Here is a 17,986-nt window from a genome sequence, read left to right as displayed (position 1 = left end):
AAATATGGTAAATTGAAAAAAATGTTTTTCTTCCAAAATTTAGTGGGTGCGGCTAATTTACCGGTGCACTCTATAGTCCGGACAATATGGTATATTAAAAAAAAAAAAAAGATTCCAAAATTTAGTGGGTGCGGCTAATTTACTCTATAGTCCGGACATCATGGTATATTAAAAAAATTATAATTCTTCCAAAATTTAGTGGGTGCGGCTAATTTACCGATGCGCTCTATAGTCTGGAAAATACGGTATATTGAAAAAAAAAGTTTTTCTTCCAAAATTTAGTGGGTGTGGTTATTTTACCGGTGCGCTCTCTAGTCCGGAAAATACGGTCATCTCGTGTTTCCATCTCACGCGCTCACAACCTACTGTGCTATGAAGGATTCACCGCAGCTTAAGTCTCCTGTGCGCCGCAAAGGGAAGAATTGTAAATCCCGAGCAAGAAAACACAGATCTCATTTGAACTCAAGAGCCCTTGACCACATCAATTCCTCCCCCGGAAAGAGGCCTGACCTTATTTAGCGCCCCTATACTCCTGGACGAGGCGTCGGTGAAGAGTTTGCTGTGCAGGAGCATGACCCTGGCGATGAGGTAGAGGCGCAGGAACATGGGCACGCTCAGCACCATGTCCAGGTCCGCCTCGGCCTGCGACGGCGCGTAGGAGAAGGCCAGCCGCGCCCGCCACTGGAACTTAAAGTCCCCGGGCACCGGGTGCACGGCGGACACCAGCAGCTCCAGGGAGATGAGCAGGACCCTCTCCATCGTCATGGCGATGCGCCAGTCGTCGGCGCCGTTGTCGATGACAAACAGCTGCGGAAAGACGGAGCGAGAAGAGGAGTCCGATTATCAGTCAGTACACATGATGGATGATTTAAGGAACCGGGTGCTATTTTTGACGGGGTAAATGCTTCTTAATCATGGTCCATTCAGCCTCAGTGCGGGCTCATTAGCTCGGCTCTTGTGCTCCCGAGCCTTGCAAAGTCACCGTGGCTGTTAGGCAGATAAAACAACAACAAGCGATCCTAATCTCGGTACTCCCTGAAAGGGAGCGCCATGAGCGCCCGGACTAATTGCTGTCCTCCCCCCTGGATGTTTTCTGTGGCTAATTGCGGCGTTCGTCTTGATGCTGTTGTGAGAGTCGCTGCTGCAGGGAAAAGGTTTCATTACAGGGAGGTGCTGATGAGAGGGGAAGGCGGCGGAAAGAGACGCGCCAGGGGATAAATATAGAGACGCAAACTTCAAATTTCAACACAAACAGTTTGGATTTCCAACTGGAAATGACGGGAATTAGGGTTGACAATGGGGGAGAGGAGGGCAGCCCACCACATATATATTTGGACATGAATAAACACTTTATAATGGGACTCTCTGTCCATATCGTGACTCTCCGCTTTTTAACATACCTCATATTCGTCTGCCAGAGAATAAGATGAAGTAGCAAGAAGAGTCAGTGTTGGCGACTTTGTCTCTCTATTGATATATATATATATATATATATATATATATATATATATATATATATATATACACACTACCGTTCAAAAGTTTGGGGTCACATTGAAATGTCCTTATTTTTGAAGGAAAAGCACTGTACTTTTCAATAAAGATAACTTTAAACTAGTCTTAACTTTAAAGAAATACAATCTATACATTGCTAATGTGGTAAATGAGTATTCGAGCTGCAAATGTCTGGTTTTTGGTGCAATATCTACATAAGTGTATAGAGGCCCATTTCCAGCAACTATCACTCCAGTGTTCTAATGGTAAAATGCGTTTGCTCATTGGCTCAGAAGGCTAATTGATGATTAGAAAACCCTTGTGCAATCATGTTCACACATCTGAAAACCGTTTAGCTCGTTACAGAAGCTACAAAACTGACCTTCCTTTGCAGATTTAGTTTCTGGAGCATCACATTTGTGGGGTCAATTAAACGCTCAAAATGGCCAGAAAAAGAGAACTTTCATCTGAAACTCGACAGTCTATTCTTGTTCTTAGAAATGAAGGCTATTCCACAAAATTGTTTGGGTGACCCCAAACTTTTGAACGGTAGTGTATATATATATATATATATATATATATATATATATATATATATATATATATATATATATATATATATATATATATATATATATATATATACAGTATATTGCCAAAAGTATTAGGCCACCCATCCAAATGATGAGAATAAGGTGTCCTAATCTCTTGGCCTGGTGTATAAAAACAAGCACTTAGGCATGGAGACTGTTTCTACAAGCATTTGTGAAAGAATGTGAATTGAATTATATTTATACAGCGCTTTTTCTCTAGTGACTCAAAGCGCTATACATAGTGAAACCCAATATCTAAGTTACATTTAAACCAGTGTGGGTGGCACTGGGAGTAGGTGGGTAAACTGTCTTGCCCAAGGACACAACGGCAGTGACTAGGATGGCGGAAGCGGGGATCGAACCTGGAACCCTCAAGTTGCTGGCACGGCCACTCTACCAACCGCGCTATGCCGCCCCAATGGAAAGAATGGGCCGCTCTCAGTGATTTCCAGCGTGGAACTGTCATAGGATGCCACCTGTGCAACAAATCCGGTCGTGAAATTTCCTCGCTCCTAAATATTCCAAAGTCAACTGTCGGCTTTATTATAAGAAAATGGAAGAGTTTGGGAACAACAGCAACTCAACCACAAAGTGGTAGGCCAAGTAAACTGACAGATAGGGTGGAGGAGGAATTATGGTGTGGCGTTGTTTTTCCAGGAGTTGGGCTTGCCCCCCTAGTTCCAACGACAGGAACTTGGAATGCTCCAGGATACCAAAACATTTTGGACAATTCCATGCTCCCAACCTTGTGGGAACAGTTTGGAGCGGGCCCCTTCCTCTTCCAACATGACTTTGCACCAGTGCACAAAGTAAGGTCCATAAAAACATGGGTGACAGAGTCTGGTGTGGATGAACTTGACTGGCTTGCACAGAGTCCTGACCTGAACCCAATAGAACACCTTTGGGGATGAATTAGAACGGAGACTGAGAGCCAGGCCTTCTCCACCAACATCAGTGGGTGACCTCACCAATGTGCTTTTGGAAGAATGGTGGAAAATTCCTATAAACACACTCTGCAACCTTGTGGACAGCCTTTTCCATAAGAGTTGAAGCTGTAATAGCTGCAAAAGGTGGACCAACATCATTTTGAAGCCTACGGGTTAGGAATGGGATGGCACTTCAAGTTCATATGCGAGTCAAGGCAGGTGGCCGAATACTTTCGGCAATATAGTGTATTTTTAACTGACTTTTTGTCTCTCTCACAATGTCATGTCTCTCTCCTGCAGCATCAATTACAACTAACATGCACATGCATCATTAGCGATCATGCAAATCGCACGATGACGTCATCAAACGCTGGTTTCCAATGGCTGTGTGTGCGATTCTGGTCCTTCAACAGTCAAACACAATCTAACTCTACCGTGTTTTAAGGACAGAGTATTTATCCCACAATGGGGAAATCATGTGGTTGCGGTGCAGATACAAAAAGTCTACAATAAATAAGGTAAACACCCAAACAAGAGGGAACACAAATTGCATAGAATAAATTGAAAGCACATAAAAAATGTGTTAGTACGTGTTTGCTCTTAGAATACGCTGCAGCTTGGTTAATATACAGGTTAAGGTACGGAAATTAAGTATTGTTGGCGGTTTTTGAATGCATTTTTTAAAGTTATTTAGGGGTAAAATCGATTGCTCCCATTAGCTGCATTGTTAGTCACCAAGAAAGAGTCGATTTTTACTTTTTTTTTTCTTTTTTTTTCCATTTTATTTTTATTGACATCCAGCATCAGACATTCCTATCCATTACATCATATTCCCATAAATCATATATCTATTGTCTGCCCTAAATGTCAAAATATTTTTGTTTATATCCCATCCACACCACCCCCCCAAAAAAAGGTCGATTTTTACATGTTAGAACAAGGTTTGTCAAACTCATTTGAAATCTACTCCCAAGCGGGCCACACTGGTAAAATCACGGCACGATAACTTAAAAATAAAGACAACTTCAGATTGTTTTCTTTGTTTAAAAATACAACAAGCACATTCTGAAAATGTACAAATCATAATGTTACATGTTGCGGTTAATAGTATTCTATCTTTATTTGTCGTTATTTATACTTTCTGAATAAATGATGTGATAATGTTCATCAGTCAACTCATTGGTGTTCATTTTCAATCTATCAAGATAAAAAAATAATATAAAAATCAAATTACAGGATGTTATTTATGTAGTTTGATTGTGTTTTTTTTTTCTTTTTCCCACATATGTAGCATCATCTACAAAGAATTGCTATTACGACATCTAGTGGACACATTTAGAACAACAGTTTTTTTTCATTCAAAAATTTCCGCAAATTTTTATACTTAGCAAACTCATCCCGCGGGCCGGATAAAACCTGTTGGCGGGCCTGATCCGGCCCTCGGGCCGTACGTTTGACACCCCTGCGTTAGAATGAAAAATAAATGTTAGAATGTCTTTTTGTCTCTCACAAGTGATATCTGCTCCAAATATCGGTTATCGGCCACCTTGAGTACTATTAATAATCGATATCAGCCCTGAAAAAAACATACCGGCCGATCCCTAGTCCAGTCTTTGGCGTGTGGCAGACATTAGGCCCTGGTAAATCAAAGTAAACACCAACCTATAAGGAAATAATGTCGGATCAGGCCCGCCAACAGGTTTTATCCGGCTTGCGTGACGAGTTTGACAACTATTAAAATGAGCTGCTTTTTTTAACGAAAGAATCTGCTGTTCTAAATGTGTCCACTGGATGTCACAATAGCAATTCTGTTAGGCAAGCAAACGGTTTATACCGGGGGCCAAGCAAGAGGTACACAGTAAAGGGGGACTGTGGCTCCTCCTCCTCGACCCACATGAAACTTAAAACCTGCCGTTTTATATCTTCTGCTTCGAACACGTCGTCATTTGGCACCCTCATCCCCCCAAAATGTCAAACACAGGAAAAGTGAACTTAACCCTTTTGAATAGTTTTTACTTCCGTTTCTTACGGTTTGTTGAGTTAGCTCTGGATTGATACGTGGACATGACAAAGGAGGTATTTGATACCTAGAAGAGTTTACATGTTGTGTTTTTGTCCAATCCCAGAAAGACTGTGACTTAAAGTTTAATCCTGGCTTTGTGGATACTCTGAGACGAAGTCTAAGCTCATCGTGTTTTTGAAGCTGCAACAATTTCCTCAGAATTTTCAACAAACTCGAAGTGTTTCGTCCAGAGGATTATTAGTGATTTGTACGTTTTTCAGAATGTGCTTTTTCTATTTTTTTGGCCAAAGTAAAACAAAGAAAACAACCTGGAGTTGTCTTTATTTTTAAGTTATCATGCCATGATTTTACCATTCCGACCCACTTGCGGGAATAGATTTTCCTCCATGCGCCCCCTGAGCTAAAATGACTTTGACATTTGGGAAAACCGGGAATTTTTACAGTTCAAAAAACAACTTTGTTTTTTGTCCTGATTAAGAGGAATGGTTTGACGGTGGAATAGTTGAAGTGGGTTGAAAAATGTGGAAGGAGTTGTCGACAGAAAAAATTGTGAAAAAATGGTGAAAAAATGGTGAAAAAAGGGTTTGAAAAAAAGGAAAAAGGATTGTTTGAATGTCCGGGATGAGTGGAATGTGTTGAAGGTGGAATGGTTTGAATCGGTTGAAAAATGTGGAAATGGTGGAAGTTATTTTGAATGCGAAAAATGTCCTGTAAAACCTGGAATTCTGGGAAATCTGGGAATTTTTGGAATTTGTCAAGGGAAAGTCCGCTGAACAGTTTGAAGTTGGAACGGTTTAAATCTGGTGAAAAATGTGGAAAGTAAAGCGTGCCAAAATCTGGAGAAGAAGAAAAAGTAGAGGAATAATAATAAATAGAAGAATTTCGGTGTAGAAAACCACATGTGTGAATACTTTGGAGCATTCACACAACAATTTAGTTTGTTTATTTATTTTAACACTTATGCACTTATCTCTGTGATTAACCTGCTCAGTGGCCTTGTGGTTAGAGATTCCGCCCAGAGATCGGTAGGTCGTGAGTTCCAACCCCGGCCGAGTCATACTAAAGACTATAAAAATGGGACCCCATTACCTCCCTGTTTGGCACTCAGCATCAAGGGTTGGAAATTGCGGGTTAAATCACCTAAAATGATTCCCGAGCGTGGCCACCGCTGTTGCTCACTGCTCCCCTCACCTCCCAGGGGGTGGAAAAAGGGAATTTTTTTTTTACTTGGAAAAAAGATAGTTTGAATGTCCGGGATGAGTGGGATGTGTTGAAAGTAGTTTGAATCGGTTAAAAAATATGGGAGTTGTGGAACTTTGAAAATTCATGGAAATTTGGGAATTTCGGGAAAAGCGGGAATTTTTTTGAAAACACTAAATATTTTGAATGTTGCGAATGGTTGGTGTTGGAATTTTTTTTAAACCGGTCGAGAAATGTTGAAGTAGTAACATTTTTAATTGAGAAATGGTATTACGGAATTCCTGGAATTTCGGGAAAACCGGGAATTTTTACAGTTAAAAAAACAACTTTGTTTCTTGTCCTGATTAAGAGGAATGATTTGACGGTGGAACGGTTGATGTGGGTTGAAAAATGTGGAAGGAGTAGTCGACAGAAAAAATGGTGAAAAAAAGGGTTTTATAAAACGGGAATTCTGAGAAATCTGGGAATTTTTTTAATTTGTCAAGGGAAAGTCTGCAATTCCCGAATAGGCTGAGCAGTTTGAAGTTGGAACGGTTTGAATCGGGTGAAAAATGTGGAATCAGCATTAAGGGTTGGAATTGGGGGTTAAATCACCTAAAATGATTCCAGAGCGTGGCTACCGCTGCTGCTCACTGCTCCCCTCACCTCCCAGGGGGTGGAAAAAGGGAATTTTTTTTTACTTGGAAAAAAAATAGTTTGAATGTCCGGGATGAGTGGAATGTGTTGAAGGTAGTTTGAATCGGTTAAAAAATGTGGAAATGGTGGAAGTTTGAAAAATGGCCAATTATTTTGAATGGGAAAAATGTCCAGCAAAACCTGGAATTCTGGGTAATCTGGGAATTTGTCAAGGGAAAGTGCGCGATTCCTGAATAGGCTGAACAGTTTGAAGTTGGAACGGTTTATATCGGATAAAAAATATGGGAGTTGTGGAACTTTGAAAAATGGCCCATTCTTTTCAATGGGAATTTCATGGAAATTTGGGAATTTCGGGAAAAGCGGGAATTTTTTTGAAAACACTAAATATTTTGAATGTTGCGAATGTGTTGGTTGGTGTTGGAATTTTTTAAAAATCGGTCCAGAAATGTTGAAGTAGTAACATTTTTCATTGAGAAATGGTATTACGGAATTCCTGGCATTTCGGGGAAACCGGGAATTTTTACAGTTCAAAAAACAACTTTGTTTTTTGTCCTGATTAAGAGGAATGATTTGACGGTGGAACGGTTGATGTGGGTTGAAAAATGTGAAAGGAGTAGTCGACAGAAAAAAGGGTGAAAGAAGGGTTTTATAAAACAGGAATTCTGGGAAATCTGGGAATTTTTGAAATTTGTCAAGGGAAAGTCTGCAATTCCCGAATAGGCTGAGCAGTTTGAAGTTGGAACGGTTTGAATCGGGTGAAAAATGTGGAATCAGCATCAAGGGCTGGAATTGGGGGTTAAATCACCTAAAATGATTCCCGAGCGCGGCCACCGCTGCTGCTCACTGCTCCCCTCACCTCCCAGGGGGTGGAAAAAGGGAATTTTTTTTTTTACTTGGAAAAAAGATAGTTTGAATGTCCGGGATGAGTGGAATGTGTTAAAAGTAGTTTGAATCGGTTAAAAAATGTGGAAATGGTGGAAGTTTGAAAAATGGCCAAATTATTTTGAATGGGAAAAATGTCTTGCAAAACCTGGAATTCTGGGTAATCTGGGAATTTGTCAAGGGAAAGTCCGCGATTCCTGAATAGGCTGAACAGTTTGAAGTTGGAACGGTTTATATCGGATAAAAAATATGGGAGTTGTGGAACTTTGAAAAATGGCCCATTCTTTTCAATGGGAATTTCATGGAAATTTGGGAATTTCGGGAAAAGCGGGAATTTTTTAGAAAACACTAAATATTTTGAATGTTGCGAATGTGTTTAAATGGTTGGTGTTGGAATTTTTTTTTAAATCGGTCGAGAAATGTTGAAGTAGTAACATTTTTAATTTCGGAAATGGTATGACGGAATTCCTGGAATTTCGGGAAAAACGGGAATTTTTACAATTAAAAAAACAACTTCGTGTTTTGTCCTGATTAAGAGGAATGATTTGACGGTGGAACGGTTGAAGTGGGTTGAAAAATGTGGAAGGAGTAGTCGACAGAAAAAAGGGTGAAAAAAAAGGGTTTTATAAAACGGGAATTCTGAGAAATCTGGGAATTTTTGGAATTTGTCAAGGGAAAGTCTGCAATTCCCGAATAGGCTGAGCAGTTTGAAGTTGGAACGGTTTGAATCGGGTGAAAAATGTGGAATCAGCATTAAGGGTTGGAATTGGGGGTTAAATCACCTAAAATGATTCCAGAGCGCGGCTACCGCTGCTGCTCACTGCTCCCCTCACCTCCCAGGGGGTGGAAAAAGGGAATTTTTTTTTACTTGGAAAAAAAATAGTTTGAATGTCCGGGATGAGTGGAATGTGTTGAAGGTAGTTTGAATCGGTTAAAAAATGTGGAAATGGTGGAAGTTTGAAAAATGGCCAATTATTTTGAATGGGAAAAATGTCCTGCAAAACCTGGAATTCTGGGTAATCTGGGAATTTGTCAAGGGAAAGTGCGCGATTCCTGAATAGGCTGAACAGTTTGAAGTTGGAACGGTTTGTATTGGATAAAAAATGTGGGAGTTGTGGAACTTTGAAAAAAGGCCACATTATTTTCAATGGGAATTTCATGGAAATTTGGGAATTTTGGGAAAAGCGGGAATTTTTTTGAAAACACTAAATATTTTGAATGTTGTCGAATGTGTTTAAATGGTTGGTGTTGGAATTTTTTTTAAATCGGTCAAGAAATGTTGAAGTAGTAACATTTTCAATTGAGAAATGGTATGACGGAATTCCTGGAATTTCGGGAAAACCGGGAATTTTTACAGTTCAAAAAACAACTTCGTTTTTTGTCCTGATTAAGAGGAATGATTTGACGGTGGAACGGTTGAAAAATGTGGAAGGAGTAGTCGACAGAAAAAAGGGTGAAAAAAGGGTTTTATAAAACGGGAATTCTGGGAATTTTTGGAATTTGTCAAGGGAAAGTCTGCAATTCCCGAATAGGCTGAACAGTTTGAAGTTGGAACGGTTTGAATCGGGTGAAAAATGTGGAATCAGCATCAAGGGTTGGAATTGGGAGTTAAATCACCTAAAATGATTCCCGAGCGTGGCCACCGCTGCTGCTCACTGCTCCCCTCACCTCCCAGGGGGTGGAAAAAGGGAATTTTTTTTTTACTTGGAAAAAATATAGTTTGAATGTCCGGGATGAGTGGAATGTGTTGAAGGTAGTTTGAATCGGTTAAAAATGTGAAAATGGTGGAGGTTTGAAAAATGGCCAAATGATTTTGAATGGGAAAAATGTCCTGCAAAACCTGGAATTCTGGGTAATCTGGGAATTTGTCAAGGGAAACTCCGCGATTCCTGAATAGGCTGAACAGTTTGAAGTTGGAACGGTTTGTATCGGATAAAAAATATGGGAGTTGTGGAACTTTGAAAAAAGGCCCCATTATTTTCAATGGGAATTTCATGGAAATTTGGGAATTTCGGGAAAAGCGGGAATTTTTTAAAAACACTAAATATTTTGAATGTTGCGTATGTGTTCGTGTTGAAATTTTTTTTAATCGGTCAAGAAATGTTGAAGTAGTAACATTTTTAATTGAGAAATGGTATTACGGAATTCCTGGAATTCCGGGAAAACCGGGGATTTTTACAGTTCAAAAAACAACTTTGTTTTTTGTCCTGATTAAGAGGAATGATTTGACGGTGGAACGGTTGATGTGGGTTGAGAAATGTGGAAGGAGTAGTCGACAGAAAAAAGGGTGAAAAAAAAGGGTTTTATAAAACGGGAATTCTGGGAAATCTGGGAATTTTGGGAATTTGTCAATGGAAAGTCTGCAATTCCCGAATAGGCTGAACAGTTTGAAGTTGGAACGGTTTGAATCGGGTGAAAAATGTGGAATCAGCATCAAGGGTTGGAATTGGGGGTTAAATCACCTAAAATGATTCCCGAGCGTGGCCACTGCTGCTGCTCACTGCTCCCCTCACCTCCCAGGGGGTGGAAAAAGGGAATTTTTTTTTTACTTGGAAAAAATATAGTTTGAATGTCCGGGATGAGTGGAATGTGTTGAAAGTAGTTTGAATCGGTTAAAAATGTGAAAATGGTGGAATTTGAAAAATGGCCAAATTATTTTGAATGGGAAAAATGTCCTGCAAAACCTGGAATTCTGGGTAATCTGGGAATTTGTCAAGGGAAAGTCCGCGATTCCTGAATAGGCTGAACAGTTTGAAGTTGGAACGGTTTGTATCGGATAAAAAATATGGGAGTTGTGGAACTTTGAAAAATGGCCCATTCTTTTCAATGGGAATTTCATGGAAATTTGGGAATTTCGGGAAAAGCGGGAATTTTTTTGAAAACACTAAATATTTTGAATGTTGCGAATGTGTTTAAATGGTTGGTGTTGGAATTTTTTTTTTTTTAAATCCGTCATGAAATGTTGAAGTAGTAACATTTTTAATTGAGAAATGGTATTACGGAATTCCTGGAATTTCGGGAAAACCGGGAATTTTTACAGTTCAAAAAACAACTTTGTTTTTTTTTCCCAATTAAGAGGAATGATTTGATGGTGGAACGGTTGAAGTGGGGTTGAAAAATGTGGAAGGAGTAGTCGACAGAAAAAAGGGTGAAAAAATGGTTTTATAAAACGGGAATTCTGGGAATTTTTGGAATTTGTCAAGGGAAAGTCTGCAATTCCCGAATAGGCTGAACAGTTTGAAGCTGTAACGGTTTGAATCGGGTGAAAAATGTGGAATCAGCATCAAGGGTTGGAATTGGGGGTTAAATCACCTAAAATGATTCCCGAGCGCGGCCACCGCTGCTGCTCACTGCTCCCCTCACCTCCCAGGGGGTGGAAAAAGGGAATTTTTTTTTACTTGGAAAAAAGATAGTTTGAATGTCCGGGATGAGTGGAATGTGTTTGAATCGGTTAAAGAATGTGGAAATGGTGGAAGTTTGAAAAATGGCCAAATTATTTTGAATGGGAAAAATGTCTTGCAAAACCTGGAATTCTGGGAATTTTGGGTAATCTGGGAATTTTGGGGATTTGTCAAGGGAAAGTCTGCGATTCCTGAATAGGCTGAACAGTTTGAAGTTGGAACGGTTTGTATCGGATAAAAAATGTGGGAGTTGTGGAACTTTGAAAAAAGGCCCCATTATTTTCAATGGGAATTTCATGGAAATTTGGGGATTTCGGGAAAAGTGGGAATTTTTTTGAAAACACTAAATATTTTGAATGTTGGTGTTGGAATTTTTTAAAAATCGGTCCAGAAATGTTGAAGTAGTAACATTTTTCATTGAGAAATGGTATTACGGAATTCCTGGAATTTCGGGGAAACCGGGAATTTTTACAGTTCAAAAAACAACTTTGTTTTTTGTCCTGATTAAGAGGAATGATTTGACAGTGGAACGGTTGATGTGGGTTGAAAAATGTGGAAGGAGTAGTCGACAGAAAAAAGGGTGAAAAAAGGGTTTTATAAAACGGGAATTCTGGGAAATCTGGGAATTTTTGGAATTTGTCAAGGGAAAGTCTGCAATTCCCGAATAGGCTGAGCAGTTTGAAGTTGGAACGGTTTGAATCGGGTGAAAATGTGGAATCAGCATCAAGGGCTGGAATTGTGGGTTAAATCACCTAAAATGATTCCCGAGCGTGGCCACCACTGCTGCTCACTGCTCCCCTCACCTCCCAGGGGGTGGAAAAAGGGAATTTTTTTTTTTCTTGGAAAAAATATAGTTTGAATGTCCGGGATGAGTGGAATGTGTTGAAAGTAGTTTGAATCAGTTAAAAAATGTGGAAATGGTGGAAGTTTGAAAAATGGCCAAATTATTTTGAATGGGAAAAATGTCTTGCAAAACCTGGAATTCTGGGTAATCTGGGAATTTGTCAAGGGAAAGTCCACGATTCCTGAATAGGCTGAACAGTTTGAAGTTGGAACGGTTTATATCGGATAAAAAATATGGGAGTTGTGGAACTTTGAAAAATGGCCCCATTATTTTCAATGGGAATTTCATGGAAATTTGGGAATTTCAGGAAAAGCGGGAATTTTTTTGAAAACACTAAATATTTTGAATGTTGTTTATATGGTTGGTGTTGGAATGTGTTTAAATGGTTGGTGTTGGAATTTTTTTTTAAATCGGTCGAGAAATGTTGAAGTAGTAACATTTTTAATTTCGGAAATGGTATGACGGAATTCCTGGAATTTCGGGAAAAACGGGAATTTTTACAGTTAAAAAACAACTTCGTTTTTTGTCCTGATTAAGAGGAATGATTTGACGGTGGAACGGTTGAAGTGGGTTGAAAAATGTGGAAGGAGTAGTCGACAGAAAAAATGGTGAAAAAATGGTTTTATAAAACGGGAATTCTGGGAATTTTTGGAATTTGTCAAGGGACAGTCTGCAATTCCCGAATAGGCTGAACAGTTTGAAGTTGGAACGGTTTGAATCGGGTGAAAAATGTGGAATCAGCATTAAGGGTTGGAATTGGGGGTTAAATCACCTAAAATGATTCCCGAGCGCGGCCACCGCTGCTGCTCACTGCTCCCCTCACCTCCCAGGGGGTGGAAAAAAGGGAATTTTTTTTTACTTGGAAAAAAGATAGTTTGAATGTCCGGGATGAGTGGAATGTGTTGAAGGTAGTTTGAATCGGTTAAAAATGTGGAAATGGTGGAAGTTTGAAAAATGGCCAATTATTTTGAATGGGAAAAATGTCCTGCAAAACCTGGAATTCTGGGTAATCTGGGAATTTGTCAAGGGAAAGTCCGCGATTCCTAAATAGGCTGAACAGTTTGAAGTTGGAACGGTTTGTATTGGATAAAAAATGTGGGAGTTGTGGAACTTTGAAAAAAGGCCACATTATTTTCAATGGGAATTTCATGGAAATTTGGGAATTTCGGGAAAAGCGGGAATTTTTTTGAAAACACTAAATATTTTGAATGTTGCGTATGTGTTGGTGTTGAAATTTTTTTTAATCGGTCAAGAAATGTTGAAGTAGTAACATTTTTAATTGAGAAATGGTATTACGGAATTCCTGGAATCCCGGGAAAACCAGGAATTTTTACAGTTCAAAAAACAACTTTGTTTTTTGTCCTGATTAAGAGGAATGATTTGACAGTGGAACGGTTGAAGTGGGTTGAGAAATGTGGAAGGAGTAGTCGACAGAAAAAAGGGTGGAAAAAAAGGGTTTTATAAAACGGGAATTCTGGGAAATCTGGGAATTTTTGGAATTTGTCAAGGGAAAGTCTGCAATTCCCGAATAGGCTGAACAGTTTGAAGTTGGAACGGTTTGAATCGGGTGAAAAATGTGGAATCAGCATCAAGGGTTGGAATTGGGGGTTAAATCACCTAAAATGATTCCCGAGCGTGGCCACTGCTGCTGCTCACTGCTCCCCTCACCTCCCAGGGGGTGGAAAAAGGGAATTTTTTTTTTACTTGGAAAAAATATAGTTTGAATGTCCGGGATGAGTGGAATGTGTTGAAAGTAGTTTGAATCGGTTAAAAATGTGAAAATGGTGGAATTTGAAAAATGGCCAAATTATTTTGAATGGGAAAAATGTCCTGCAAAACCTGGAATTCTGGGTAATCTGGGAATTTGTCAAGGGAAAGTCCGCGATTCCTGAATAGGCTGAACAGTTTGAAGTTGGAACGGTTTGTATCGGATAAAAAATATGGGAGTTGTGGAACTTTGAAAAATGGCCCATTTTTTTCAATGGGAATTTCATGGAAATTTGGGAATTTCGGGAAAAGCGGGAATTTTTTTGAAAACACTAAATATTTTGAATGTTGCGAATGTGTTTAAATGGTTGGTGTTGGAATTTTTTTTTTTTTTTTAATCGGTCATGAAATGTTGAAGTAGTAACATTTTTAATTGAGAAATGGTATTACAGAATTCCTGGAATTTCGGAAAAACCGGGAATTTTTACAGTTCAAAAAACAACTTCGTTTTTTTTCCCGATTAAGAGGAATGATTTGACGGTGGAACGGTTGAAGTGGGGTTGAAAAATGTGGAAGGAGTAGTCGACAGAAAAAAGGGTGAAAAAATGGTTTTATAAAACGGGAATTCTGGGAATTTTTGGAATTTGTCAAGGGAAAGTCTGCAATTCCCGAATAGGCTGAACAGTTTGAAGTTGGAACGGTTTGAATCGGGTGAAAAATGTGGAATCAGCATTAAGGGTTGGAATTGGGGGTTAAATCACCTAAAATGATTCCCGAGCGCGGCCACCGCTGCTGCTCACTGCTCCCCTCACCTCCCAGGGGGTGGAAAAAAGGGAATTTTTTTTTACTTGGAAAAAAGATAGTTTGAATGTCCGGGATGAGTGGAATGTGTTGAAGGTAGTTTGAATCGGTTAAAAATGTGGAAATGGTGGAAGTTTGAAAAATGGCCAATTATTTTGAATGGGAAAAATGTCCTGCAAAACCTGGAATTCTGGGTAATCTGGGAATTTGTCAAGGGAAAGTCCGCGATTCCTAAATAGGCTGAACAGTTTGAAGTTGGAACGGTTTGTATTGGATAAAAAATGTGGGAGTTGTGGAACTTTGAAAAAAGGCCACATTATTTTCAATGGGAATTTCATGGAAATTTGGGAATTTCGGGAAAAGCGGGAATTTTTTTGAAAACACTAAATATTTTGAATGTTGCGTATGTGTTGGTGTTGAAATTTTTTTTAATCGGTCAAGAAATGTTGAAGTAGTAACATTTTTAATTGAGAAATGGTATTACGGAATTCCTGGAATCCCGGGAAAACCAGGAATTTTTACAGTTCAAAAAACAACTTTGTTTTTTGTCCTGATTAAGAGGAATGATTTGACAGTGGAACGGTTGAAGTGGGTTGAGAAATGTGGAAGGAGTAGTCGACAGAAAAAAGGGTGGAAAAAAAGGGTTTTATAAAACGGGAATTCTGGGAAATCTGGGAATTTTTGGAATTTGTCAAGGGAAAGTCTGCAATTCCCGAATAGGCTGAACAGTTTGAAGTTGGAACGGTTTGAATCGGGTGAAAAATGTGGAATCAGCATCAAGGGTTGGAATTGGGGGTTAAATCACCTAAAATGATTCCCGAGCGTGGCCACTGCTGCTGCTCACTGCTCCCCTCACCTCCCAGGGGGTGGAAAAAGGGAATTTTTTTTTTACTTGGAAAAAATATAGTTTGAATGTCCGGGATGAGTGGAATGTGTTGAAAGTAGTTTGAATCGGTTAAAAATGTGAAAATGGTGGAATTTGAAAAATGGCCAAATTATTTTGAATGGGAAAAATGTCCTGCAAAACCTGGAATTCTGGGTAATCTGGGAATTTGTCAAGGGAAAGTCCGCGATTCCTGAATAGGCTGAACAGTTTGAAGTTGGAACGGTTTGTATCGGATAAAAAATATGGGAGTTGTGGAACTTTGAAAAATGGCCCATTTTTTTCAATGGGAATTTCATGGAAATTTGGGAATTTCGGGAAAAGCGGGAATTTTTTTGAAAACACTAAATATTTTGAATGTTGCGAATGTGTTTAAATGGTTGGTGTTGGAATTTTTTTTTTTTTTTTAATCGGTCATGAAATGTTGAAGTAGTAACATTTTTAATTGAGAAATGGTATTACAGAATTCCTGGAATTTCGGAAAAACCGGGAATTTTTACAGTTCAAAAAACAACTTCGTTTTTTTTCCCGATTAAGAGGAATGATTTGACGGTGGAACGGTTGAAGTGGGGTTGAAAAATGTGGAAGGAGTAGTCGACAGAAAAAAGGGTGAAAAAATGGTTTTATAAAACGGGAATTCTGGGAATTTTTGGAATTTGTCAAGGGAAAGTCTGCAATTCCCGAATAGGCTGAACAGTTTGAAGCTGGAACGGTTTGAATCGGGTGAAAAATGTGGAATCAGCATTAAGGGTTGGAATTGGGGGTTAAATCACCTAAAATGATTCCCGAGCGCGGCCACCGCTGCTGCTCACTGCTCCCCTCACCTCCCAGGGGGTGGAACAAGGGGATGGGTCGAATGCAGAGGGTAATTTCACCACACCTAGTGTGTGTGTGACAATCAGTGGTACTTACATTTTTGCCCAATCCCAGAAAGACTGTGATTTAAAGTTGAATCCTGGTTTTGTAGATATTCTGAGACGTTTTGTCCAGAGGATTATTTGTGATTTGTACATTTTCAGAATGTGCTTGTTCTGTTTTTTTTTGGGCCAAAGTAAAACAAAAAAAACAACAACCTGTAGTTGTCTTTATTTTTAGGTTATCATGCCGTGATTTTACCATTCCCACCCACTTGATGTCATAATAGCAATTCAGTGGTACTAAAAAATAAAAAATCATTACAAAAAAGGATGAAGAATGAAGAGGAACACCTCTGTACTGGGAATAAAGCGAGAGGGACTTCCCCTGATGTAAATGAGTCAGGATGAGAAAAAAAAAAAAAAAAAGCCGCCGCTGTTTATCACATGACACATCTCGAGGGGTTTAGAGCCCCGCACAAACATCTCTTTAAGAAAACTAATGAAAGTGGATGTCATTGAAGGAGCGAGGGTTGTGCGCTAATGACGAGGGCCAAATCCTCGCCATGGACCACCCGTGGATGCACGCGCCGTACATTCCACAGCTGGCTCAGCAGGTTGCATGTGTTCTCCTGCACTGGCGACACATGTCTGCAGCATGTGCACGCCCGTGGAGCCGATGGGGGGAAGCAATCAAGCCAGCCAAGGGTCAAATGCTAGGTTTTTTTTTTTTTGCAAACAAGCATGCCCGAGTGCGAGTGTGTGCAGACCCTGCCTCGTCATGGTGACGGTTGCCACGGCGACAACATCAAAGAGCAGCCAAGCTTAATTAGGATCCCCCAGCGAGAGCAGCGAGAAGACGGCGGCGGCGGCGGCGGAGGAAGAGAGCGAATGGAGAGACGACACGTTTAGAGTTGAGGCAAGAAGAAAGGGAGAGGAGATGTTGAATTGCTGTTAGTATGAATTAAATAGAAAACATCAGGCATGTGTGTGTGTGTGTGTGTGTGTGTGTGTGTGTGTGTGTGTGTGTGTGTGTTAGTGTGTTTTTGTATTTCTACCCTTCTTCAGACCTCAACAAGGAAAAGTACCTTCCATATGAGGAGGTGTGAACAAGTTAGGACATGAATCGTGGTCCCAATACGGAAAACCATTGCATCTAATAGAGAATGTCTCATGTGCACCCCTGGTGGTGAAATCTATTAAAATTAGGGTGGTGCCAAAAAGGAGGGATTTTTCAAATTGACGGTGTGTCGGTTTTAAAAGTGCTCCACCTCTGGTCAACATATGAAATAACAAGTGTGTGTAAGAAATTGAAATGCGCCCCCTTTCGCCAAAATTAATAAATAAAATAAAATAAATATGTATATAGAGACATACTGTAATAACTTTAAGTAAATGAAGATTGAAAACCAATTACAAACAAAAAATGTATTAAAAAAATTATTAACTAAAAGCAGTCTTTTTCTCACAATGTGTCGATTTTTTTCTTATAAAATTGGGAACAATTTCTCAATATTCTTTCTGTTCCTGTGACATTGCTATATTTTCTCATCAAATTATTACTTTTTAATGCAAAATGGTGTCATTTGTCATATAAAATTATATTACTTATCACAATATTAACATTTTGTTCATTGTTCTTGTAAAATAGTGACATTCTTTGAGTAAAATGATGACTTTTGTCATAATTTTGCCAAGTAAAATTCCAATTATTATTATAATATTGCCAACATTTTTAAGTT

General features: G+C 39.4%; 1 protein-coding gene across 1 annotated transcript in view; it reads right to left on the bottom strand.

Annotated features, from left to right (window-relative positions):
- kcnn3 (potassium intermediate/small conductance calcium-activated channel, subfamily N, member 3) overlaps window positions 1-17,986 on the bottom strand; it is a 267,632-nt gene that overhangs the window by 100,914 nt on the left and 148,732 nt on the right. Inside the window, 1 exon segment of the mRNA XM_062029641.1 lies at window positions 511-807. Coding sequence (XP_061885625.1) covers window positions 511-807 — 297 coding nt within the window.

The sequence above is a fragment of the Entelurus aequoreus genome, linkage group LG20 (assembly GCF_033978785.1).
Source record: "Entelurus aequoreus isolate RoL-2023_Sb linkage group LG20, RoL_Eaeq_v1.1, whole genome shotgun sequence".
NCBI lineage: Eukaryota > Metazoa > Chordata > Actinopteri > Syngnathiformes > Syngnathidae > Entelurus > Entelurus aequoreus.
This window is presented reverse-complemented; position numbering and strand designations above follow the sequence as displayed.